This window comes from Cygnus olor, chromosome 2 (assembly GCF_009769625.2).
Source record: "Cygnus olor isolate bCygOlo1 chromosome 2, bCygOlo1.pri.v2, whole genome shotgun sequence".
NCBI lineage: Eukaryota > Metazoa > Chordata > Aves > Anseriformes > Anatidae > Cygnus > Cygnus olor.
In genome coordinates this window covers 41,405,762-41,433,601 of record NC_049170.1, presented here as the reverse complement: position 1 = coordinate 41,433,601, position 27,840 = coordinate 41,405,762, and the positions used below count along the sequence as shown (strand labels likewise).

Here is a 27,840-nt window from a genome sequence, read left to right as displayed (position 1 = left end):
AGTAGCTTAGCTTAGTAACAGAACCTGAAGAAATGTAACTAGCAGTGGTGGGCTGGGAAGCAGGCACAACTCTTGGTGATAGGCGCCCATGAGAGTACACCCATTTAAAAAGTTTATTAGGAAAACTGTATATTGTTATAAAACTGAAAACAAACTAGGATAACTTCAAACTTATAAATTGTACTAGTTATTTTTTGAGGAGTGTTTTTGTTGCCCAGCTGATTGAGTGTACTTGCAGCTCCCACTGCCCCCGTAATGCTGTAATAGTTGATAAAAGGTGGAGTTTCAACCAACAGTTTTACATTAGTTATTTTTTGTGGATGATCTCCAAAGGTCACCCAGAAACATGTTAAGTTGTGTTATGAGTTAGTTACAAAAGCATTGATCTGTAAAGTAGAGGAGTTTCTGTTGGTAAACATAATGACACTTTATAATGCTAGAAAAACTTGCTTTAAACAAAACAAGCCATTCTTATCTTCACCCTTTCTTTGTGTTTAGGGACAACTGGAAATGAGCTGTAATGGTACAGTAATAGTGCTTTTTTAAATATTCCCTGTATTGTCCAAGTGAAATAATTTCAAGTAACTCTGTGAGGTGTGTTTGCTCTGATGCAGTGGTAACGCGCACACAACCATTGAAGTGGTTTCAAACAAGCAATACTTTCGCAGTAACTTGTGGGAATGTTTTCAAGGCTTTCTTCTTGACCCTAAAAGCTACGTGAGCCGTATAAATAAAAGCTGAGAGTCCTGAAAATAGCTGAAGACTTCAAACACCACTTCCATTTTCCAGCTCTTTGTGAAGGAAACACTTCTAGGAAACGCTAGCTTAATGTGAATATATGCTAAGCATTAATGTGACTTTTTAAAAAAAGTTTCTACCATAGATCTATGTGTTCCTTGAAAAGAGTAGAATGGCAATGATATGTATACCAGTTTGGTTTTAACTGGTTCATACGTGGCTTGAATAAATAACTTACCTGTAAGTGAAAAGATAGATGAATTTAAATTATTTAAATATTTGCTATTAGCACTTCTCAATAGTTCCAGAGTTAACACTGACAATAACTTTCGGTTTACAAAACACAAAGAACATCTATGCAATAGAGAGGACATTACACTCAAAACAACAACAACAAAAAAAACACCAAACCTCTGTTAAAGGGTCCTTGTCTCTCTTTTATCACTTCATTTGGAAACAAATACTCTGAACTGTAATAAAGGATTAGCTTTCAATAGTTTGACTTAGCTGTTAGTAATTTGTTTCAAGAGAATTAAAACAAATCTTTGTCTGAATAATGCCTGATAGTGTCCAGTGATAGGCCATAATTTGCTTCCCGAGGTTTCTGAACTAGGTGGTTTCTAACTTCATGGGTAAGCTTTTCCATCTGAAATCTGGCTAGGTTTTCTCCTTCCACAAGTACCTGCGCACTGCTGCTGTATGTACTCCATCCGACACCCTGTCTAGGAACAGAGGCTTTTGAGTGGAACAAGACAGGAGTTCCCTTCTTCTGTCCCTGCAGTGAGTCTATGTAAGTCTAGTCCTGTCAGCCAACAGAGTTCTGCCTGCCTGAAGTACAGTTAAGCAAACATGACTAGTAGTAAGACCAAATCCTGATCATATCCTCACATTTTAAAAATTAACGCACCATCCTAGAGAGGAACCAGATGTAAACAGTTTTTTATTCTTTTAATTGCCATTTATTATCACTTTATTCTGTTCAAAAGCAGGAAAAAGTGGTTGAAGTTCCTACCCTTAGCCTCTAGACCTTTTTAGTTGCCTTTATAGAACCCAGGTTAAAGTTCAGAATGATCTTTCTATTCTTTCCATTTATTTATTTTTTAACCTGGATCAAGCATTCTGTTTCTCCCGTGGCTGAAGCTATGCCTAGGACAGTTCTTGTAACTGTGTATACCATTAGTTACTTTCTTATCGTTCCCCTGGCACCTTGTGGTGTCTCCAGGGGAAAAGAGGTCTTCAGCTGTTGCCGTGCATTGATTCATTGGTCTCTTGCTTTTAATAAGCATCTATCTTTTATTTTGTTATAACGCTGTCCAAAGACCTGTGGTTTGTGTTTTTGCTTTCTTCCCCTTTTTACCATGTTATGCAATGGAAGGGAGGTCTGACCTCAGAATGGTACTGCTACGTTTTATTAAACCTAATGCAGTTTGTGGGTGTTCTGGAGCAGTGTAGTCTGTCAGCAGTCAAGGGGGAGCTGCATTTCCTTCTGCTTCTGTTGATTTTTCTGGTTCTGGTGCCCTTAAGAAAGCAGAGGTGCAAAGAGGTGTGATGGTTCACTTGGATATTCTAGCACTAGAGGAAAATGTTTGTGGCTTGCTTTGGCAAGTCGGATGCAATTGTTCTGATTCATCAGATGTTACGGCTTGCCTGCCAGAAGAGAACGTTGTTACCTCTTATCCTCTACTCTCCGCACAACCATCCAGTGAAATACTTTAGTCGTCTTCTTGTTAGACAGCTAAATAATGCAGGGTCAAAGATGTAATGGAGATGATGCTAGGCAGAGACTTGGTGATGGAATAAGATCAGGGCGACCTCTTTGTGACTGCAGCTGAGCCAGACTTGCAGCTTAATATTATGCACCTTCACCCCGTGTGCTCTGTGCTGGGAGAAAGACTTCTTACAGCATCAGTGAGAGAATGCTGAATGCCTGGAAGTGAGGGACTAACAGAATCGTAATGAACTCTAGGAAGGTATGTATATCTTGGAGGGAAAGGTGGTTAAAGGAAAATGCATGGAAGGTTAAGTGTTTGTCAGGGGAAGGTGTACATTCAAGTACGTGCCCTCTGTTAATGGTCGGTCTGTCTAGATTTGTGTGTGTATGTAAAATTTCCGTGCTAACCATACTGCATTAGATGTGAGCTAAAATTACACTGTTTAGATGGATAAAGTAACCTTTCCAGTAAAAGAGCATATAAGTAGCCTAAGGTAGGCAGTTTAAACCATAACTTTTTGCAAACCTAAATCTAGTGTCTAATGTTCATAAACCTTGTTTTCCAAAAGTAGACTTTTAACTTGTGTGTGAACTGTGCCTATGTGCAAAAGCTGTCTTCAAATACACATTTATATTTCAATTAATTAAAAGCATCAAATATGACTCTTAAGGTTTCTGTCATAGATTTTGCCCTGGGGGGGGGCGGGGTAGGGAGGGAGTGCAGACAAAAACTAAGCAAGCAAAAAAGCTCACTACCACCAAAGCTGATGTGAAATATATGGAGAGAACTTGGAAATGAAAACTTTTTTTTTTTCAACTTGGGTCATTTTTTTTATCACCACTCACAAAGAAAATATTGTTCTGCTCAATATGCTCAATATAGGTGTTTTCAAAGATTTCAAAAGTGTATCAAGCAAAAATACATAGTTCTAAATGTGGATAACTGTTTGAAGAAGCCTGTGTTGAAAATTGTATGCTTGGAGAATTAGAGGTGTCCTCTCAAATACACGTAGTGAAACCCAAGTACCTTAGAAGAAGATATTTTAATGTTGATATCCCATATTTAAATACTGAAGTGAATATTAAGTCAAGACATGTAAAATGTTTTTACTGAACTTCAAAAATAAATAGTAAAATTTAAAATAAAACCTAAGATTTAGCAGCCAGTGAAGGTATAAATATTAAACATACCAAATGTTTGTTTATAAACATAGGAGAAAATAATTCCTCTGAAGTAAAATGATAGATCAACTCTTTATTTATATATATAAAATTATATTTTGGTTCAGAAAATGTTTCCTTGCTCTCTTCTTCAGGTAGTTCAGTAATGAGTATATAAAGGGCTGATCTGAAAATCAGGGAAAAATTTCACCCTCACCCCTCCATAAATGAGGATCAGATCTGCTAGTTTCAAAACTCCAGTGTGATCACATGTGCTCTTACTCTTAGGGACTGAGTCCTTTTAAATTATGTTCAGAAGTGCATGCTGAACTTTTTCTGTGATATCGGTTCATCTAGTTTCATTTAATAAAGCTATTTTAAAATGCCGTCTGCATCTTAATGCAGTTCTAATTTACATATAAATACACTTTGCCACTGAAAGCAAATTAAAGCACCACTTCCAATTTTTTATTTTTAATGATAAATCTGCGTATTTATTACAGCGTACACATCTAAGTAATTCACTTTTTTTTAGCAACAAAGTAAAAGGACATCAGCACAGCTAGTGTAAAGGTTGCTTAAGTTAGAATGTGTTTGAAAGGCTTAGATCTAAACATCAGAGCTGTATTTTCCTTCGGATATAATTTTAAAAATTACCTTAAAAGGAAAAACAAAGATGCAAAACAGGGCTAAAATTGTTTAATCTTCTGTATGGATTTTTCTTCACATGTGAGGTAGAACTGCAAATGAGATATTAAGCTGTCCTCCTTTAGTGGAAGATTTACGTCCTTAAGAGGTGCTCAGGTTTGATACTCTTCCTTTAATTGAATGAGTGGACATGCCCTAGGCCGAGGTTTCCTGTTCGTTATCAAAGATGTTGAATGTTTTGAGAACAGATGTATGAAGAACTGGGCAAATGTCTGCAAGGTGCCACAAACACGTGCCAGCTTTCTCAATCTGTGAGGGAATCTTCAGGGAGAGAGAGAGAGAGAGAGAGCAAAGAGCAATATTTTCGTGTCACAACAGAATGACAGGAGCTGTAAGATAACACAGAAAAGTGACTTTCTTATATCAAAAGAGTCCAAGATAAATAGAAAAAATAAATGGTTAATAAGTGTTCTTTTCCTTGTACCAGAATGTCTGATTCTCCAGTAAGCTTGTACAGAAAAATGGGCCCATAGACCACTCGTTTCTACTAGTGGATGGAAAATATGGGGAAAGCTCCATTTGCTTCTTGAGCTGATTTTATTGTAAGCTCAGTTCTGGTTCCACTGTATGGAGAAGCAGGGGAGGAGAGAAGAAAAGTTTTCATTTTTGGCAGTGGTTAACTGTTGTTTTCTGTAACAGGGAAATCTGACCATCCTCAAGGCATTCTATGAAACATCACAAAAAGCATTGATGTAATATGTTGTTTTGAGTCCAAATTGTTCAAACCAGGAGTTTAAATTCCTATCTTTTTCTATTTTTCCTTTTAAAGTAAAGGAGCTGGTTAGTAGGCTAGAGCAAGACTGGTTCTGGATGAGTTTGCTGGAAACTTTTTCTTTACATTATCTTTGGGGAAGATGCAATAGAGAGATTTAGTTCATGCCACCAACAATATGCAATGGTCTATGCAAATTTGCTTTGCTAACAGGGAACTGTTACTTTAGTGTGTTTTCATCTTGGGAGGAGAGCCAAACCATTTGTTAAACACAGCAGGGAAGTGGTTTCATTTGAAACTCCCTCGTTTTGTTTTCATGGTGGGAGGTATCTCAGTCAGAGTTTTCTTTGGGAAAATTGCAAAATGTTGAGGTACCAATGTATTCATCCTGTATCTTTATAAGACAACAGGAGGCCGTAACAGTCTAGTATATAACACTGGGCTACAGTAAGTTATCCATAGAGCTACCTACTAATTAGCATATTACACCTATAACTTTTTGAGGTGTAACATGTTTTCAGAAGAGGTAGGGTTTTTTTGAAGTGTAAGTGCCAGAAAATCTACCATGTCCCTGGATTCTGTTACTTAATTAACCTCCCTAGGTTTTACAGCTTAATTACACGCAAAAGCTACTGTCTTGTCCCACTAAATGTGCTTATCCTACACTTTATTTAAGGAAATGTAGGACACAAGCAGTGTGCTTTTCTGAAGTCTCATGTCCCAGGGCTGCATTTATGTTTCAGGAAAACAATCTTTGCAAGTGCATGCCTTAGTTCTAGACTAAGGCAGAATAGACTAAACCCAGGTGAAGATGACCTCATATCCTGATGTCTCGTCTCTGTTCATCTACAGCCATTCTTGAATTTTCCTACTTAAGTATTTAATACGGTGCTAAGATTAGCACAATGAGAACTTCCTTTCACAATGGAGTAAATGCTGTAATTTTATTTGTCTCAGTCTGATCTCTTTTTTTTTTGTTTGCCCGGAGCACAGCATTAAGGACAAATGTCCAAAAGACAAAATCAAAACATGACCACTCTGCATCAACCACAACTTGTATGCTAGGTTAACATGGGGAAGAAAGAATGACTGGGCAGACTAAAGAAATAACAGTACATGGCCAAAATAGTTGTATTCTAGTCTTCTAGTACTTCTTTCTTTCTTCTTCTTTTTTTTTTTTTGTTTAGGAATAACAGCTAATACTGTGGAAGAGAAGACAGTGGCTAGTACAGTACTAAGTCTGTGTAAGTGAGGAAAGATTAACCATTTTTAGGATTTTCAAATTCATGTTTTTTTCAGCAGTGGGAAATTCAGCTACTTTAAAAAAAAGCCTTTAAAAAAAAAATAAGCCTTTAAATAAAGTAAGGAAAGTAAAGGTGTGTGTCCCAGTTACGGCAACATCGAAACTGGTGATGAAACTTTACCCTTCTTTGTTCTAGCCTTACATTTTCTTCTCTATTTAGATAAGAATAGCTTTTCTCTGGGTTTGCCAAACTGTCCAGTTCAAACGTGTCCGGTGACTTAGCGTGTTGAAGTACAACTGTTGCAGCACAGGTAACCAAACTCAGCATGGTGACTCAACAGGATTTCAAAACACAGAGGAAGACCACGTGACCCAGTTTTCGTTAAAAAAATAAAAATCTGCGATGTCATGTGTGCTCTGTTATGAGCAGAAACAAAAGGGACTGCAAGAAAAATATTGCAAAACGTGAAGATAGAAGATGCAAAACCCAAACAGATGAGCTCGGAGGTTGACTGTAGACAGTGAAAGTTTTGTAGTTGAATTGTAGCCTATTAAAGGCTGCTTGGGCTCTTACTCTCGAGGGCAGAAAAGGAAAGTGTGGATATAGCTTTTAAACACTACTAGGTAAATTTATAGCAGAACCAAAAAAGAAACTTCTGCAATCATTGAAATCATACTGGAGAAAGCAGTTATCACGACAAAACCTGCTTATGTTTTCATATCACACCTATGATTGTCCGAGGTAGTCAACTGACCAGCAAGTGCTCTCAATGGAGAACTGTTACTTTTTTCCCCATAAAGTTACCACTCTCCTGTCTCTGTTAAGAGTCTAAGATGCTAGCTATGTCTGAGGTCACAGTATAAAATGTAACTGTATGCCTATAAAGAAGAATGCACAGTGCGTTTGGTTATCACATTCAAAACTACATAACCACGGTCATCTTGCTGGCTTATGTGTTTGTGGATATGTACACTCATGGCTGACCTGGAGGGTAGCTGAAAGACTCAAGAATCTGTAAAGTCTTGTATGGGGCAAGGATGTTGAAGAAGTTGAACGCTGTCAAAGGGGAAAAAAAAAAAGTAAAAATTGGCCACAATAAGATCGCAAATCGGACCCTGAAAATTGGGTAACCAATTAAAAAAAAAAAAAAAAAGTAAGCCGACTTACTGCGAAGCAGAAGACTTAAGCCCCATGTGATGCTTGGTTAATTCTCTTCAGGGTGTTTCTCATAAAACAACAGCTGGTGCTGTTTTGAAAAGTGTTATTGGAGCTCCAACAATGTGAAGATCTCCCATACAGGACAGAATACAAAAGACTTCTTGAGACAATTCCAAAATATACTGGAAAGATTGTCAGCTTAACTACACTGCAGTTTAGTGCTTGCTCAATTTAAAAATAAAAAAAAAAAAATTGGCTCTACACACTTGCATCTTAAGTAACAGAAGCTCAGCAGATGAAAGCATTTTTTTTTTTTTTAGGAAAACATAATGGAATGGCTGTGAGGGATATTTGTGTCCACGGATCTGTGTCATGGATTTGGTGATCAAGACTTTTTTGGGGGGAGGTGGGGAACTTGTAAACATCATCTGTATTCTGAAAATGCTTGTTCAAGAGAGATCCAGAGCTGGTCTTCTGTTTCAGAGCACAGCACAGCTTAAAAGGCCTGCTATGGAGACCTGCATTTCTGCGGACTTCTGACACTGGCATCTCTGTATAAAAGTGTTTTTTTATGTCTTGAATACTTTTTGGCTTCTGTTTGTATGCTTGTGTTTCAGTAGTATGCAAGTTAAATATTTAAATCCTGAGTATTTATAACATGAGTATTTTTTGCATACACAAGATGTGCTATAATTGGACGAATGTACAAATAAAATCTGTCCTGCTCTCTGAAAATATAAGATGTATTTAAATGGAGCACACTGAAAAGGTGTCTGCAATGTCTTAGTAAAAACTGTATAATTAAAGTTGAGTAAAACTACTTTGTTTTATAATGATTCTTGACCAGAAAGAAAAAAAATGTTATGGTGGTCTTTTTTTTTCCTCCTCTTGAACCATACATAATCAGGTTCTAACTACTGTGTTATAGAAGGTAACAGACATAGCTTACTACTGCTGAGTTAAAGCAAACTCCCTGTTCCTCAGGAAGTGCTGCTGCTGCAGGATTAGTCCTTTTAGGCAGCAGTTTGATTAGGTGTGACCTCTGTCAGTGTGACAACCACCTGGCAGTAGCATCTCAATGGGAGTGTTTTTGATGCTCGCTCTATGGCTTTCTAACTGATACATGGGACAGGTTGTCCATAAGATTTTTACAAGTTCTGTGTAAGACTTTCACTGGAAAACAGAATTGCATTTCCTAGTTTTGGGTTGAAGTCTAGGGCTTGTAGGAATCCCTTTCCAATCATTCCCCATTCCCTTTTGTAATAATTATAACCTAGAGCTGTAAAAAAAAAAAAAGAAAAAAGGGCGGGGGCAAACAGAAGAGTTCCATTTGAACAAGATCCTACAGTCTTTCATACCTATAAATCTCTTGCTCTCTTTATGAATTGCATTTCCCCTCGTCCCTTCGTTCAACTCATACTTCCATTGAGAAATGCTTCCATTGTTTTTTCTAGGATCTTGGTTTTGTTAATGTTGACTGAAGCAAGAAAGTCAATTCATTATTTTCTTCTGTTAATTACCGGTCCCTTTAGACCAAGTGAACATAGTAAAAAAAATGCTAACAGGGCTATGGAACCAGTAAGCGAGCTAAGGATGAATGGCTCCCATGAAGTATGACATCTTTTCTTAGAAGACTGAAAAATTAAAACAAAGGTAATCATAAAGTACAGCCAGTAAGGTCAAAAAGAAAAATATGTAGTGAAGCTCATTGGAATACTCACAGAACTTTAATGAAATAAAGTTCACATTGCAACTATTGGCAATGCTTCTGTTGTAAGAATTCTTACTCCTCCTCGTCCATGTAACATTTAAACGTATCTGTATGTGAAGTCCTGTTTCTTTTCTGCCTGCGTTCCAGATCTATGGTGAATCTTTTTAGCGTGGCGGTGGGAGGGCTGTCACAGTTAAAGACCAAACAACAGTGCGGAGACCAAACTGACTTTTGGATACCAAAACACTTAAATCCACACATGCATGCAATTTTGCAAATTACATGACTTTCATGTCAGGTGATGTGCTCGGGAGCATGTTGTGCTCCAGAGAAAAAGTAGTGAGTCGGTGTTGTGGTTCCAACCTTGCTGTCTGTAGTTGTGGTGCAGGCTTGTGGGGTCCCCTGAGTTCTTTCCTCCTTTACTCTGGATGCTGGCAGTTACTGGACCGGAGGGAGAATACTCAATTCTCGTTTGGCTTGTTCGGGTTCGCTCAGGGCCTAACAATTGCTTGGTGTCATCACTGGTGCTCACAAGTCTGCTTCTCTCAAAGGTTCTTGAAGTATGTATTTAATAGTGTTGCCATAAACTAGAAAGGTTTGATTTCTGAGTCTGGAAGAGAAAGGTATTTTCCCCTGCTCTGAATGAAATGCTTTATTCCTGTTCCTGCTAAGAGGAAAAAAGCTTCCAAGCATAAATTAGGAAAGATGAAGAATACTTGGAATATGCTACAGAGAGAATTGTCCTTGTTAAATGTATGTTATAGGTTGGTGCTTGGCCTTCATGCTGAAGTTGTTAGAGTGAGTTCAGTATGCTTTTCTTCTTTTGTTCCTTGTTCCTATATGCTTATATGCTTTCTTTGCTTATATTGCTATTCAAGGCTGCAACAAGGACTAAATTGAGAGAGAACTGATGATTTCTTCTTCTGGCTGGGAAGTTTCCATGGTTGCTGGTTAATCCAGCATTGGAGTTTAGCCTATATGTACTTCTTCAGAGACTTACCAGGAACAGCAACACGGGAGTGTAATATTTAGTAGAGCAGCAAGCAGCTTTGTCGTCATTGTTTGTCTATTGATGGTTTTTACTGCATATGTAACACCTGCCTCAAAGTTGGTGAATGCCACGTAGAAGGAGGCTATTTCAGCTGTTAGGCAGGTGGTAACAGAATTTCCAGTGTTAAGTGTGCTAGCCAGGCAGATACATCATGTGACTTAAAATGACGTTCATTGATGTTTTTAAGAGAATTCCAGTTTGCAGGCAAGAATGTGTACTTTAAAATGTCGTATGTGGTCTCTTGGTGGATATGCTCTTACTGTCTGAGAACAGGGCTCCTCTACATTTGGTTACTCCGATTTTAACTTTTTTCGTTTGGTGTGGTTTTATTTCAATATGAAGAGATATTTATCAGGAAAAAATGGCTGAAGGATGCACCAAATCATTAAACTCCTTATGTCCTCCCTCCAAAAGTGGATTAGTTTTCTGTAATGCTGCTTGCTATGTCAGTCAAAGATATCTGTCATCATCTCCAGCCACATTAAGCAGGAATTCAGTTTGCATTCTGGCAGTAACCTGTGTGATTCTCTGTTCTTATAGTCCTTGGCTTATTTCATCATAAAGCATTCCAAACTGGGATTATATCAGGTTTAATTACTTCAGTTAAATAGAGAATATAAATTATAGAAGGTGAGAATTGAGAAACCATAGTGGAGGCACTGTGTTTCTTAAGCCCCATGGAATGAGTTCTCCAAACAAAAATGTAGAAGAGTAGTTTTACTGTCATTGTTCAGAACAGTATTTAGTGGTTTGGATTCAAATGTTTAAGCTTAAAATGGGTGTTATAATTTTTTTGGGGTGCTAACTTGAAGAAGTGTCTGTCTTTTTGTCACATAGTGTTTTGTTACGCTTAGTAAGTCAGAGAAGTTAGAAAATGTACCGATTTGTTAAGAAACTGTCTCATAATCTATTGAATTATTTCTGTTGAGAGGATAGTTTGATCTTAATACACCCAAAACCTTAACATTTAAGTTGCGTGACAAGTCTTGATTGTATTTTAAATCTCTGTCAGGCTTCATTTATAACTGGAGTGTGACAAGTTGAATAAATCAGGTTGATTGTTGGCGTCTCTTTTTTTTTTTTTTTTAGACATTATTTGATAATCAAATCAGTGCTGCAAAAAAGGAAGAATCAGAAAGCATTAATAAAAATGACACTTCAAAGAAGATGTCTGTTGAGAGAGTTTATCAGAAAAAGACTCAGCTTGAGCACATCCTCCTCCGTCCAGACACCTACATCGGATCAGTTGAACCGTTAACTCAGGTAAGTTTCATTAAGTTCACCATCTTAGTTTTTTGTTTTAATGAGGAAATTACTCTTCTGGTAAATAAATAGGCAAATCTGTATTCTAAATTGTCATGCTAAAAACTGTAGTTGTGTTTATGCATGAATGTGTAAGATTCATAGAATCCTGGAATGGTTTGGGTTGGAAGGGAACTTGAAAGGTCATCTAGTGCAACCTCCCTGCCATGGGCAGGGACACCTCCCACCAGACCAGGTTGCCCAAAGCCCCATCCAGCCTGGCCTTGAACACCTCCAGGGATAGGGCATCCACAGCTTCTCTGGGCAGCCTGCGCCAGTGCCTCACCACCCTCTGAGTGAAGAATGTCTTCCTTATGTCCAATTTAAATCTACCCTCTTTCATTTTAAAACTTTTGCCCTATCACTACATGCCCTTGTAAAAAGTCTCTCTCTGTCTTTCTTATAAGTCCCCTATAAGTATTGAAAGGTTGCAGTGAGGTCTCCTTGGAGCCTTCTCTTCTCCAGGCTAAACAACCCCAGCTCTCTTAGCCTTTCTTTGTAGGAGAAGTGTTCTAGCCCTCTGATAATTTTTGTGGCCCTGGGAGGGGTCAGGAGATGACTTTCTAAAGCAACGCTTGGTTCACTTGAAAAAACATATGCTGAAAAAAAATGTTTAAGTTCCGTTAAAGCATAAATACACACCTACATATGTATGTGTGTATGTTTACAAACACACATATATGCACACAAATATGTATACGGATTTGTAAGTAGCATTTGCTTTAGCGTCAAAATGCTTTGTTCTGTTTGTTTAGTTAGGGAACAGAGAATTTAAGCCCCCTGCTGGCTCTTTTTCAGCTGTTTTTGTGAAGTCGCAAATTTTTTTTTTGAGAATTCACTGTCTATACCGTTAGAACTTACTTTGAAGCAGAAAAGAATAGATTTTCACTATAAAAGTCTTCGTGGGTTCAGCTGTAATTTTTACCAAACTTACGTTTCTGCTTTTGTCCTCATATGACAGCAGTGGTCAGATTGGAAGAGTAAAGTTCCTGAACTAAGTGGATATGAGCAGATCCAAAACAGTAGTAGCAGATTTTCCACTTTTCTGTGGGTGACGGTAATCTAGATTGGCCACATAACAACTGTCTCCTAAGCAAACAGTTGCATTTTGTAAGGAGAAAATTCAGCATGTGGAAACTTCTCCCGCCTGGATATATTGGAAACCAGGTTCCCACTGCCTTGCATGCTCCTCCAGAGCTGTGTGCAGGCTGCTCCAGAATTCAGAGCTTTCCTTGGAGGAGAAAATCATACGCATTTTAAACTCCCTGCACTGTAGTATCAGTGGACTCTTTTCGTATAATTGTAGGCATTATGTTCATATGTACTTAGTTGTTTTCTAATTCTTGGCTGGAGTATTCTTCAAAGGATGAAGGAGGACAGTTACAAAGAGCAAATCTCAGAAGTTTTACTTTCTGAACTAACAGTATAAAGCAATGTGTTACTGAAGTAGGTTGTTAGCTTAGAGGAACAGCTTTTTTTTCAACTGGGAAATACTGTCTGTAATTCTGTTCCATGATGAATTTTTAGAATTTGTCTGTCAGAGATTAAACTATGTAATTGTAGAGCACTTCAAATCATTCAGTCCTCCTGAGACTTCTGTAAAAAATTACAGGCTCCTCACTCCTGCTGTATCCAGTATTGTAACAAAAATAAGTTTTTTCAGAAAGAGGTTTTCCCTTTGTGTCCTGCAAGGTGCAGCATGGGATTGTAGGAGGTTCCATTGCAAATATAATGGTGGCTAGAAATTCCAGCTTTTGTGATCATTTTGGTTTTGACAGCTCCCACTCACTTGCGGTAACATTAAAAAAAAAAAAAAAAAAAAAAGGAACAAATGGGTTTCACTGAAAATAGTCTTTGGTACCTAAAATACAACATAAGTTTGTCTGCTTGCAGGATTCATAGGGATGCTGTGGGCATGAAATAATTGGACTTAAGAATAAATCTAAACATGAAATCCATCAGACAAAAAAAAAAAAAAAAACAACAACAACAACAAAAAAAACAGCGTAACAAGGAACACAGGTTCTTTCTAATATCCCAAGTTTATTTTTATTATGGTAGCCTCTCTGTAATGAAGACCCTTTTGTACCAAGTACTGTACAAATACACCCTCAGAAATGGCAAGGCAAACTAAAGGGCACAGAGCTAAAAATGTAGGGCCAAAATAAGTTACTTGACTTCATGCAAAAGGTCAGACGCAGAACTAGCTCTCAGGTCTTGTTCCACCTCCATCCATAGGTATATGCAATTTCTCTTTCCTTCATGAAAGTTGAATGACTTCCAACATCGGAAATATCTTACAGAATAATTTTATAGCCATCAGAATCATCCTTTATTTTTCCTTCTTCACCCATGCCCAACTATGAGAATTGAGTAAAAATATCTTAAACAGAATTTTGGGCAGAACTTTTCCGTTAAACCTGTTGGATTCTGTTCATACGTTCTCTTGATACAAAATGTTCTCTCTCTAGTCCATTTGCATCTAGAAAAAAAAAGTCTCAAGAATGTATGAAAAAAATCAGAATCTCACCATTTTTTGTTCTTTGGGTAATACCACTCTAGTCATACATTTCATGAATATCATCCTGACTTTGCAAACCATGATTCTGGTTTCACCTTGTTGAAGAAATAGGGTAGGGTCTGCAGCATCTACTGTTACCAGAAAAGTCTGTGAAAGTGTCTTTCAGTCCATCCAGCACCAAGGCTCACAAGAAGAAATTACAAGCACTATTTGCACAATTGTAATGAGTCTTCCCTTCCACCGAATCTAGGAGGTACTGCATAAATAGTTCACACTGGAACTGGGAGACATCACCTAAATACAAATTAAAAAGGCTATTTTTAATTACAATCATGCAGAAAATCTGTTTGCTTAGAAGGCAAGTAAAAACTTAGTGTTGGACTGTTGTCAGTACACATAACAGTGAGTGTGATCAACTGCATGAGTTATTGCTTCAAATAGATCAATAGTTGATGTTGCAATGGTATTTTATCAAAAGAAGCAGTTGAGGTGTTCTACTATTAGCTGGACTCCCCCATGAGCTTTTCAAATATGTCAGTCTTTGTATATATATGAACAGTTTGAATTCTTGTTCTCTGAAGTTTTCTGTGTTGTTCCAACACATATACACACAAGATGTATACACCAATCATTCTTTTCAAATCACTGTTTCAGAAGCTGAGTGAGACGTCATCCTGCAAATGTGTGGTAGTTCAGTGGGAATGATGGCAACCAACACAAAAATCTCTAGATAAGAAGCAGATCTTAACGTTACAAACAGCCATGAGCTTTTGACTCTAAAGTTATGTAAGCTAGCTGAAGTTGCGTGTTCAGCTGAAATAGTCACAGATAGTCCTGTATTTGAACACAGTTGATAATATTTCAGCTGTCATATGTGCCACCTGGGATTCACACATATTTCACATTAAAAAAAAGAGCTTATTTTACTGATTTCATGGCTGAAAAGACTCTCTTCAGTGAAAGCTCTCTCTCATGAAGAATTCAGCATAGGTTGGTGTTCTTTTGATACAGGGAAAGCTGAAATGAATCCAAAAGGTACGAGAACATCAACTAAGATCAACTCTTCTAATCTGTGTATTCATTTTTGTTTTAAGTGTAATGTTTAATGAAGTTAGTCATGGCTTTGGCCACGTGGCAGTCTCTGGAATATGTGGACTCTTGCTACTCGTGCTGTGATGCTTCTCCAGTAAGATGCTTGGAGATGGTATGAAGGAAATTAACCAGCTGACTTGAAATAAATAGCTTGTAGTCTTTTAGTAAAAATGAAAGTGACAGAAAAAGAAACACCTCAGCTTTTATTCAAATGAATTTGCTAATTATCATAATCAGATAACTCTACCCTATTACTGTAATGTGTTTTAATATGGGTTTGCATGACATTTAGCACTAACACCAACCCCAAGAATAGTGATGCTGCGATTCACTGAACTACAACAGAGACACATGATCTTTGGAAAAAAAAGGGCAATGCCATAGCTATATTGTGCTTAAACCCTTTGCTGAGATGTGAGGCCCTTTGTGCTAAGTGCTACAGAAACAGACCAGGAAGTATTGTCTTTGAAGATTTGAAGAGCTAAACCATGATAGAGAGGAAGGACAAATAGAAAATGAATGAAACAAGCAGTTATGTTCAAGAACAGTCAGGCTTATTAGGGCTTTTTTTTTCTTTAATGTAATGGATGGATTGTTAAATAGGATGATAGGAGTGTCCAAGATAACAAAAGCAAAATTGAAAAGAAGGTTGCAGAAGACCTAAAGCTGGCAGAGAATTTGTATTTAGTGAGGTGGCATAACTGCTGTGCCTCAAGCTGATTGCCTTTGTAACTTCTTATTGAGCTCATTACCAACCTGACAGAAGACTAATGCAGCAGAAATTTTTTTTTTTTTTTTTTTTTGGGATGGTTTTATGAGCTGAATTGACTCATTAGTTAAGGGAGTAGATGAGCAGCAGGACCATTCCACTGTGCATAGGAAAACTTAGGACCAAGAACCAAAAAGTGGGTAGTGAGGAGCAGTGGAAAGGAGACTACCGTTACAGGAATCTCAGGTTCTCACTGGACTCACCCTACAAACAACATAGTGAAGGAGGAAAGAAACGCTGTTGGGAGAGTTTTGATGGCAAGTTGCATAATCTTCTAATTACTTCTAATATTTCTAAACCGAAGGGTTTGGGCTTGGAAATGATATATGTTTAGGTCACCAGAGGACCTCTGAATAGTGACTAGTAAAGGGTGATGAATACGGAGCTGGATAGAATGGATAGAATAATTTCTTGCATGTCTGAGATGTGCCTCCTCCCATTGTCCATGGTTGAAAGAAGTGAACCCTGAGAAACCATCCTTGACTGTTTAATTGTATGATATATTAAAAAAAAATGTTTTCAAATAGTTTTATGAGGTACTACAAAAATTATTACCTTCCTTGGATTTCTCCTCTGGGAGAGCTTTAACATTTCTTAAAAGCAATTACGAAATGCGAAAGCTGGAGAGAGTACATTGGAGTATCTGTCTTTGTTGCTACAACTCCTCCTGCTTTCTGATTCTTACAGTCACTTGTACAATAGTCTGAATAATAAACCATTGGACAGATCAGGCTGTCAGGATGTCTGCTTATTCTGCAGTTAATTGTTTGTATTTGCATTGCTACATATAGATTGCAGTTAGCATCCAAGTGGGATACAGGTGAATTAAATCAGAATTAAATATATTTCAATATTACAAGAGCATCTGGAATAATGCATCTAGTAGTTAAAGCTCAATCTTTAAATTGCTATTTGAGTTACACCTATGAGCTCCATGGAAAAGGAAGGATCACAATAGTGTTATGGTACATGAAAATTATGGGAAGGATTAAAGATCAAGATGTTGCTTTGCTAAGATCTTTAGTTCTGTGAACTCAAAATCAAATGGCAGAATTACACTATAACAACTTTACATGAAAAATGTGACTGAAGTCTAGATTCAAAGGAAAAGAAGAGGAAATAAATCTGATTAAGAAATTAAGAATAAAGCTAAATACTGCGTCTAGATACTGGTATTCTGTTCAGTACTGGAGACTACTGTTGGGATAAATTGTTATAATTAAGGTCAGAAATTTATGGCTGTTGGAGAGATCCTTGTGGAACACATGGGTTTGTTACCAATGCCGGTTTTATCATTAAGTCGTAATATTTCTTAGGTTAATGAATCCTAAAATCCATGTTTTTTGCATGTATACATGATTTGATTAACAGTTTTTCAGTGTTTGTATTTAGCACATGTATTTGTTGAAATATTCTCCAGGATTTATTACTTTTCTGCTTTGTTAATGTTTATATTTAAGTTAATTGGTATTCAAGTAAAAATTTGAATTTATACAAGATTCTGAGAAAACACCCTAGGTTTCTATTAAGAGTTGTAAATCCTGGATGTACATCAATAGAAGTATTTACTGGGCTTTTCTTCTTTTTGGAAAGGCTCTCTTTGTACTTTCGTATCAGCTAAAAATTACAACACAGTGATGAAGTTAAAAATATCGATTTTACTGTTGAAATGTTAAGTATAAAGTATGAATATTTTGTTTTTGAGACCAGGTCAATAATTTTTATTTTTTTTTTATATGTAGTTAATGTGGGTTTATGATGAAGATGTAGGAATGAATTGCAGAGAAGTTACCTTTGTCCCAGGCTTATACAAGATCTTTGATGAAATCCTTGGTACGTATAACATTATTTTAGCATTATGGAGTACAGATTCTGAGAACTCTATAAGCACATTAATTTATATCCAGGTTTAGGTCACAGATTTAGCGTTCCACTAAAATACAGTGCTTGGACATTTTAGTGCATGTCAGCACTGTAGAACAGTCAAGAATAGAGAAGAATGTTTTCAGTTGAAACTGCAAGAAAGTGTAATTATTTGTTACTAAATGTCCAAAAACAGATCATATTTTGTCATTGATATTGTTACAAGATTTTTTAACCTGCAAGGTTGATCAGGCTAGCAGTTTTAAGTAACATTTGAATGAAGACTTTTCTGAAGAAGATTTTTCTGAAAGAAGACAAGTTATCTAAGTTATCTAAGTTAAATTATCATCTCATGAATCACTAAAACTGCTTTCTTGTGTACAGAATGGTAGTGGTGGTGACGGTCATTCTTAGATGGATCATTTCTAGACTTCAAACAGTTTTAAAAGGGATATGAATCATACTGCCATTTAAAAACATGGTGGTTGAAGCACAAACAAATGATTTTTAGAAAACTGTGTCCTAAGTCCCTGAGTCACTATGACTTACTAGCTTATGATATTCTCTTGGTGACAGCCACACATTGAAGACCAACTGGCAATAGTGATGTGCAACATCTGAGCAGTCTGCTGAACTGATATTTTGGTTTAATTGACGTTACTCCTTGGGTTAATCAGTTTTTATGAATTTATGTTGTAAAAATTGGCAGGATAACATCATGAACTAAATTATAGTCTATTAAGGTCAATGGAAATTTTCTTATGACCTTCATTGGGTTCAGAATTTACCCACACCTCAAAAACTACGGTTTATAGTGTCGCTGTTTCAGAGACCGTAAAGTCTGTATCTTGGAAAAGAAGGATTTTGTTTGGTTGTTTTTCACTCATTCCCTGATTTAAGAAATATGAGACTGAAAACTTAAATCACTTCTTTTTCGAGTGCTGCCTCTTAGATGAAATTTACGGACTTTTCACAGAAGGGAGACACTTTCATTTGGTCCCATTCAAAAGGAAAATAATGACCATGTCATTATTGTAGTACTGTATGGCTTATTGCTTCTTCTGATAAGCGCACTACAGAGTGTGGTTTGAGAGCTAAGGTTCAGTATATTAACATGATGAAAATTGGACATTATATCTGTGCATGCTTTTTAATGAAACTTTACTTTCACCTTGAAATATCTGTTGCTATATTGAGATCACTATAAGCTATTAAGATACGTTATTTTTACTGGATTTCTCCTCATGTACTTTGCTGTTTTGGGATTTTATTTTGACCTATTTTGTGGGTGTTGAGACGAATGTTGAATGTGTTTTTATGGTTAATGGCCATAGTCACATTTCAGATTTCTATTGTTTGTAGGTAATATACATTGGAGTGCAATTTAATTAAATTCCAATAAAATATTAACCTCCAATTATCCTTCTTTTAATCCTAAGTTGTCTAAAACAAGAGTAGTTATAAGTCTCAGCTTCTTTAGAGAAACCTTTTGCTGATATCAAAACACTCCTTAATGGATGTGACTTTCTCAGGATTGCATTTTAGTGTCAAAATGATGTGTAAACTGATCTGGTGATGATGCATACAATTTCCTAGGATTTTTTACACGTTTGGTGTAATATGTGTGATAAATCCAAAGAAGTGCAGCAAGAGAAGAATGAGGTGTTCAGCATGTTAAGAACAGTTATGAGAAGAGGCTCACAAAATGCACTTCTGCATTTCTGAAATGGTCTAACTGCTAGAAGTAGAAGTAGGAATTAAAAGAAGGTTGAAAAATACCTTCTTCTAGATCCATGTTCTTATTTATTGATGCTGGTAATAAGATACAGAGTATACAAAATGTTACCTGATGAAAAAAAGGACCTAGATCAGTGTAACTTGTGGTAGAATGTATAGATAATCAGTTTAACACATCAAGTAATTAATTATTGCTCCTAGAAAGTGTTAATTTGTTACTTCGTTTCATAGTAAATGCCGCTGACAATAAGCAGAGGGACAAGAATATGACTTGTATTAAAATATCCATCGATCCGTAAGTAAAAGCATGCTTTAATTTACTTTCCCTGCCAGGGCAATTGTAATTTAAATTTGTACAAATGATTTTGCTAAATGAAATCGGATTTTATTTTATAACAAAAATAATCTTTTTGGAATTCCGTTAGCTTCATATTTTAAGATGAAAAAGTGAATTTAACGGTAATTACTACCACTCTGAATTTATAATAATCTGCTTTCCTAAACCACTCATTAATTTTTGATTGAATGAAACTTAGAATCTGAAGATTATAAAATCTATGCTTATGTGAAAGCTTGCTAGTACATAAATGTGACTAGCAAGGTTACATGTAAATCATAAATACTAAAGTTAAGTTTCTGTACCAGAATTTTGTACTTCCTGAACTTCTATGTTAACTCCTTCAGCGTGAGGATAAGGGTATGTTTAAATTAGTCAGCTATATCAGGCTGAAACTGCATATTGCAAATATGTTGTCACCCATGTTTTCCAAATTGAACACTTGAGGATGAAGAGATACTTCCTAATAAGAAGTACCACAGCTAAATAGATGGTGATTGGGTTCCTTTAGTAGTACCTTTTCAGTGACATTTAAATGGATAATAAATATTTTGGAGACCCAATTTTGACACCTAATCCACGGGATAAATATGCCGAAAAGTCATTTTTCTGCAAGTTTTCAGTGCAGTATCAGTTTCTGTAGACAAATTGCTTTTTTCATGGAGTGGGAGGGAAATGGTAGTGGTATGTTTGTCTGACCTGTCATGATTTTGAACTCTCTAATGCTCCAGAAAGAAAATTCTGTATGACCACTGTAAGTATTAGTGATGCCAGATGTTGAGGAATTTTGGTATTGATGCATAAAAGAAATTACAATGTTTATCATAAGAGGAAAATAACAGTTTTAAACAGATGATAACCTTATCTGGATGGACTTCAACTGAAACCTATAAAGCTACATCTCTAACAAGTATAATTCTGTCACAAAGTTTCATGATTCTGTTGCAGATTCTGTTGATCTTCACGCAGATTTTTGGGGGATTATTTTTATATGAAATGCTGTCATGTATGGGCAGTTGTGCTCCTTCTCTGACACCTACTAAGCACAAATAAATGTTTGTTGAAATTAAAGTTGCTAGAGCTGTGAATAAACAGAATATGGTCTTTTATTGTAACTTATGCAGTTATTTAAGCATGTAAAATATATTCAGGAGTCTTTTTTCAGGTTAACGTTAATTGGGTTTATGTCTTTCTTCACTATTTTGTAGGGAATCAAACATTATCAGCATATGGAATAATGGGAAGGGTATACCAGTTGTGGAACACAAAGTAGAAAAAGTATATGTACCTGCTTTAATCTTTGGGCAGCTACTAACATCTAGCAACTACGACGATGATGAGAAAAAAGTTACAGGCAAGACTATTTAACTTGCTTTGTTTTATGCAGTGAAGCTAGTTTCTTTATCAGTGTGCTTTCTCTTTTTACATTTTCACTCTTTTTCATGATGGATGATCACTTAGTCACCATTACCAGAGTTCTGTGTAAGCATAAAACGACTTTAAGAAAAAAATCTTACATTTCATTTTTTTCAATAACAGTGTTTACAAAAAATTTTATATTTGTATCTTTAGTGTCAGTATTCATTATTCAGTAAAAAAATCCATGTGAATTATACCATATGCAAGCATTAAAAGATCTATGTTATTGAGATGAAGGAAAGAATAATTTTAATAAATTAGACTGATTTATTATCTTAAATGTGAAGTAACCCTAATTTAAATCATGAATGAAAGTTAGTTCTGTTTTATCCCACTCCATATATTTAGCCCATTTTATGATGACTTTAAAATTTTATTTTAAGAAAATATACAGCAATGAATTTATTTTATTTTAAGATTTATATAGCATATTAGAAATTCCTCCAAGTTTCCACGGAAACTGAGTGTGACTTCAGTCAGTTAGGAAGGTTTACCTTTGAGTTATTGCCAAGAAGGGGGTGACCTAACCTCTTTACCTCCGGACTTCTATTCCCATTGCTTCTTTTCTGCCAGAGCTAGCAAGCACGTGCAGAATGAGTTGGCTCTGATCGTGAATTAGTTTTCAGCTGGATCATGGTGTTGAGGTCGCTTGCCTTTCAGCAGGCAACTTCTAGATCAACATAAGGGAAGCAATGGGAGCATCCTGGCCTCAGTGGCGGGAGGCACAAGTGGTGCATTACTGAGGCAGAAATAGTTGCACTAGATTATAGGTAGCATGAAAATGCATCTCTGTCATCCTTTGATAGCTCTTGATCTTTTGCCCAATTTTCATCTTATATATGAACATTTGATTTCATTTGCCTTACCTCTGTATATCATAAATAAAGTTTTGCTTTAACAAAATTTACTGTGTGTTATTTTTTCAGGTGGTCGTAATGGCTATGGTGCAAAACTTTGTAACATATTTAGTACAAAGTTTACAGTTGAAACTGCGTGCAAGGAATACAAACACAGCTTTAAGCAGGTATACAGATAGTCTCAAATTTGTTCTCTTTGCTGTAATCATAAGATTCAAATTTGACACATTTTCTTTATGTCATAAAATGAATCATGCACATTCAAATGTAAAGAGTGTATAGGCTATTTAGGCCAAGTTGGTTCTGTCAGTGAAACTGGTACTTCTGCATCCTAGTGTTTTTTTCGTTTGTTTTAAGTAATATTTTTCTTGCAAGTGTTAGGTAACTAAAAATGAAAAACTATTTTTTTGCTGTTAAAACTAAGGTTTATTCATGTGCATATGAAAAAGAATATGTTTAACTGAAATATTCTGTAATTGTTAAGTGATTTCTCAGAAAAAAAAAATCTACTTTGCTATGCAAACATAAAAATAATTATCTAGGTTATTTTATATTAGTATCCAAAAAAGAATTTTTGATGTATTGGTCATGAATTTCATCAGCACAGCTGGACTTGGGTGCAAAGAAACCTCACATGAACCCATTGCTCATAGTTTTAATTGTCAGCACAAAGTTCAAAGATTGCATGTAATTCATCTACTGCATCTAGCTTTGAGCTGGCCACCTTTAGAAAAGTTTGAAGAATGTTGTGGGGGAATGGTAACTACCAAAGCTCCTCACCCTTGGAGTCTTTCACAGTTGGTGGCTTCTCTCTCTTTTTCCTGGGCAATTTCTGGTTATGCTGTCATGTTACTGCCAAAAAACAATACATTTCAATGGTTTATCTGTCTCTTTAAAAATATAATATTTTCTGCTAATTGCCAAAAAACAAATTATTAAAAGCACATCCACAGAAGTGCTATCTCAGGGACTGCTGAGGCTCTGCACAGGGACTAATAAACCTCTCTGTAGAAGTATGTAGTAGACGGAAAACATTGAACTAATGGGCAATAAAGACTATTTAGGTAGCTCACTTGTACTTAACTTAGTCAGTTCAGCAGTGGGCTCTATTTGCATTAGAATCATATCCATCAATGTAATGATGCCTATATATTTATAGAAACCACAAATCTGCTGTCACTGATACTTGTGCAAATCTTGGTAAAGCAATTAATTTTATACATAGCATTTTACCAGAGGAAACTTGTAAAAGAAGTCTGTGAGCTTTTTGTTGTGTAGCTTTTGCAGTCCTAGTATAGCTGGAAAATGGAACAAAGCAGGAGGAGGAGGTCTTGTATTTAAACTAATATTTTAAATGTTTTGTTTCCAAAGACTTGGATGAACAATATGATGAAGACTTCTGAACCCAAGATTAAACATTTTGATGGTGATGACTACACATGCATTACATTCCAACCAGATCTATCTAAATTTAAAATGGAAAAACTTGATAAGGATATTGTGGCCCTGATGACAAGAAGAGCATATGATTTGGCTGGGTCATGCAAGGGAGTCAAAGTTATGTTGAATGGGAAGAAGTTACCTGTAAGAACCTCTTTTAAATTATTTTAAGTGGACTGAGTATTTAATCTGAAGTAGAGTAATTGTTACCTGTGTTACTCATAGGTAAATGGATTTCGCAGTTACGTAGATCTTTACGTAAAGGACAAGCTGGATGAAACTGGAGTTGCACTCAAAGTTATTCATGAAGTTGTGAATGAACGATGGGATGTGTGCCTAACTTTAAGTGAAAAAGGATTTCAGCAAATCAGCTTTGTAAATAGTATAGCTACCACAAAGGTGAGTAGTTATAGTTACATTAAATGATAAAAATAGATGCTAAGGTTATGCCTAGTCAGACATTCAAAAAAATGTGTTACTAAAAATAAATAGCAGGGATAATCCTTTGCATGAAAGGATGTGGCAGAACAACTGAATGCACTCAAAATACAGTCATATCAGTATTTCTGAATATGCCCTAGATTTTAAAATGCTAGTAATCATGATCAATGATACCGATGTCTTACATGAGCGTTACTTATTAATGATAAAATGAATGGAACTATTGCTTAGTAAAAATACTTTATCCCTTCCTTTTTAATGCATTGTAACAAAACAATTCCAAGATTAAGATTAAAAACTGTACAGACCCCTTTGAAGTTAGTAACAGGTTTTGGAGAGGAAACAAGTCTTTTGGTATTCGTGAAAAATGGTGTTTCATTTATTGCTTTATGGTGTATAAAACTGGCCTGAAATATTATTTTTTCATCCTTGTTTCTACATAAGGGATCTCTGTGTTGTTCTCTGTTCTTATTAGCAACTAGAGAAGTAGCAAATGGCATTATAACGAATCTTAAGATACAATGAAGAAGCAATCTGCTCAGCATACTAAACTAGAAAGAAGTCTGTGCTTCTTGGATGCTGTGGTAGTCAGGCACCAAGGCAATCACCTGAAATTTATTGGTATAACTCATTTATTCTGGTTTGGTGTGGCCCAAGTTAAGGTATCTGGGATCCACCATGGTGAAAGAAAATCTTTGTGGATTTCTGCTTTTGACGAACTACACCGACTGAGTGATGTAACACCAGTCAAGTAATTCTAGTGATGGCACTGTTTGTAGGGAACCTTAACCGTGAGTTTCTCAGAAAGATAAGAATTTGTATTGACTCAAAAAACACCCTTTGCTCAAATCTTACCTGAAAGAGTCAAACAGAAGAAAATTCTGTTAGCACAAATGGTTCTTAAGCACCAGTTCATAAGTGCAGTGGCTGCGCTAAATAGGGTGCCTAGTCTAGGCAGGTGCCCAGAAATACCAGTGTTAATCTCACTGGTAGGTGATGCGTAGTCAGTATTTTGACAGTATAGAGTTTTTACTACATAACTTCCTTCAGTGTTCTTTTCAGTGTAGGTGAACCAGTGTTCAGTGGTGAGGGTGATAGTTCATTTCAGTGTAGAATATTTACTTTTTAAGCGTGCATTTTAATCAAATGCTTATCTGATACTTCCCAAAACTAGGGATACAAACATACCTGGTAATTAAAAGGTTAAAACCTGGTTTTAATTCAGGCCTCTTTATGCAACATAAAGAAGAAAAATAACATGACCTTAAAGATGTATATAATACCTTTATGAAGATGCTGGCAATGTAGACAGACTTAATATTGTTTGGTATCAGGATAAGAGAATGTATTGGAGAAAATGAATGCTTACTCAAAGCTTACTCAATTCGACTCCTTTGGATCGGTTTTCACCCATCATGCAGTTACACATGCACATTGTTATATGTTCTTTAAGAAAATTCATAGAAAAAGTACTGTGTATTCTTCAAAGGTAAGTGTTGTAATTTCTAGTTTTTCCCGCTCTCCCAATCCATGCCTTATGTGTGTGACTGGATGTGGAATGTTCGGGCGGTGAACCACCTCACCAGCAATTGATGTGCAACTACCCACTGATGAGACATAATGGCTAGTAACTAACTGCGTCACCTGCCTGTTCCCTTATCTGCTAACAGGTGAGGAGCTCATTTCAGCTGTTTTTTGGTTATTTATCACTGTTTGCTGAAAGCTTTTCATTTCTGTTTCTGGATAAATTTCACCCAGTGCTAACTTCCCTTCCACGTTTTTTAAACTTGCTTTAAATTCCAAACAAGTTTTTTAGGTTGACGGGGATTTTTTTTTTGAGGGATGGGTAGAAGTTCAGGCAGTATGTTGAGGCACAGCTCCCTTGTTTTGTTTTTGTAACTTCGTTACTGTGGTCAGGTCCCTGTGTATTCACAATTTTGCCACAATAGACTACCACAGAATTTGACGTGAGACTCTGAGGCTGAAACTGTTTGTAGTTATTACGGTTGTGCAGATAACTTTTTACTGAGACTTGAATATAATCTGATTAAATATTGTCTTCACAAGTTCTCAATTTCAAATAGTAACTGTAGTAGAAATTGTAGTAAAAGTTCAGTTATTAACATATCAATCTAATGATATGTTTAATATGGCAGCACTGCTAATTGTAATACTACTTATCCTTTTAGCAGAAAAAAATCAGCTGATACAGGTGCAGTGCCAGATATTAGACTTGGATGCAGGGAGCAGCCCATGAAACATTTATCTGTTCATAGAATCTAAATATAGCTTACCTCAGAATTATTTGAGGCTGTTGGCTGTTGATGACAATATTAACAGAATGTATACTGGAGCTAGTCTATGCTTCACTTTGAAGATTTTAGTCGCTATAGTTTCATTAGATGTCCTTGCATCCTGAATTTTGCACGATGGGGATTCCATTGGGTGCCTTCTGGGAAAAAAAGGCTTTGCAGTTATAGTTCTATTTTTCATAATACAGTAATCTTAATAATCATTAACAGCCCTCTAGATTTAGAGGGTATATTTCTTTTTCTGTCTTGTATTAAAATGTACTGACAGTTGGGGCAGTTATAGGCTGTTATGCTTCTATAGTGGGTAGATGTGCCACCTACTGGTGAGATGGTTGAAAGGTTCCCAACTTTGAGCTCTGAACATCCCTCAATCAATGCTACACACTAAGAATGGACACAGGAATGGGGAACTGTTATAATAACTAATATCTTCTAAGAACAAGAATTACTGGTAAGTAACCAGTTTTTGATATGTCAGCTGTTAGTTTTAGCAAAATATTTGAAGTGCTAAAACTAGGCTTTCCTAATCTGCTTGTATATAAAATGTTATACCGAAATCAGATATATTGCTGTAAGCATAAGATTTTAGTAATGTGATGAGCGAAAATAATGCATTTAATATTGCCATTTAAATGTGAAATGTTTTTGAAATGCCATATGATATTTTCATGTAGTAGCTGTTTGGAAATGGATTTATTTTTCTTTCAGTGGCAGGATATCGATGTTTCAGCTTTCACTGAACTCTCCCTATGCTGAAACTGTCATTCAGATATGAATAAAAACTTTTTTTTGTGTAATGAAATGACATTGGAATCAAAAAATACTTGTATGTATGGAGCTTCTAACTCACACTGGTGGTTTGTGTTGCTGTTTAGTAGGTGGTTTTGAAAAGTGACAGAAACTGTATATGGTTTCTTTGAAGTGCAAGTGCTTGTTTGGTAATGGTTAATAATATCAACAATCTTAAGCCATTGTTTTTTCCCTTCTCTCTCTTTTTTTTTCGTTTCATCTCTTCTTTCTACATGATGTTGAGAACACAGCTGCTATCTCCTGTTGGTTCAGCCGCTTTATGCCTTTTTGATTTTTTTCAGATGTCTACTGTGTCTTAGAATGGTTTGAGCTAGCTTTTATTTTTTGTTTGCTAGTTGTTTGTTCTTTCTTTTCCTCTGTTTGCCTGCTGTTTTTTCGTGGTTTTGATGTCTTCCATTTCTTATTTCTTATCTATCTTATACTTCCTCATACCTATCAAAAGCTTTCTTTCTCTTCAGTTCTGTTTTTAAAATAGCTTTAAAGAATGGATTTTTTTTATTTGTTACCTCATGATGAATGTCTTCATAGATAGTTTTCTTTTTTTTTTTTTTTTCCTGCCACAATGCAGGTTAGTCTCAACAGGAACCATTATTTACTCTGTTGTTTTTTTATAAGACACTAATCAGTGTTAAGCGAATGTGATCTTCTGAGTAAAATAGTGGGTACTGAGTTAGATATGTTTTAACTGTGTAGGATATGTCTGTATCACTCCATTCTTTGTTGTAAGATAATAGATTTTAGTGCAT

General features: G+C 36.1%; 1 protein-coding gene across 1 annotated transcript in view; it reads left to right on the top strand.

Annotated features, from left to right (window-relative positions):
- Nucleotides 1–27,840, top strand: part of TOP2B (DNA topoisomerase II beta) — a 64,539-nt gene that overhangs the window by 2,965 nt on the left and 33,734 nt on the right. The window contains exons 2-8 of the mRNA XM_040550264.1: nt 11,284–11,457; nt 17,621–17,711; nt 19,710–19,773; nt 21,024–21,169; nt 22,161–22,258; nt 23,463–23,675; nt 23,757–23,930. Coding sequence (XP_040406198.1) covers nt 11,284–11,457; nt 17,621–17,711; nt 19,710–19,773; nt 21,024–21,169; nt 22,161–22,258; nt 23,463–23,675; nt 23,757–23,930 — 960 coding nt within the window. The remainder of the gene's footprint in view (nt 1–11,283; nt 11,458–17,620; nt 17,712–19,709; nt 19,774–21,023; nt 21,170–22,160; nt 22,259–23,462; nt 23,676–23,756; nt 23,931–27,840) is intronic.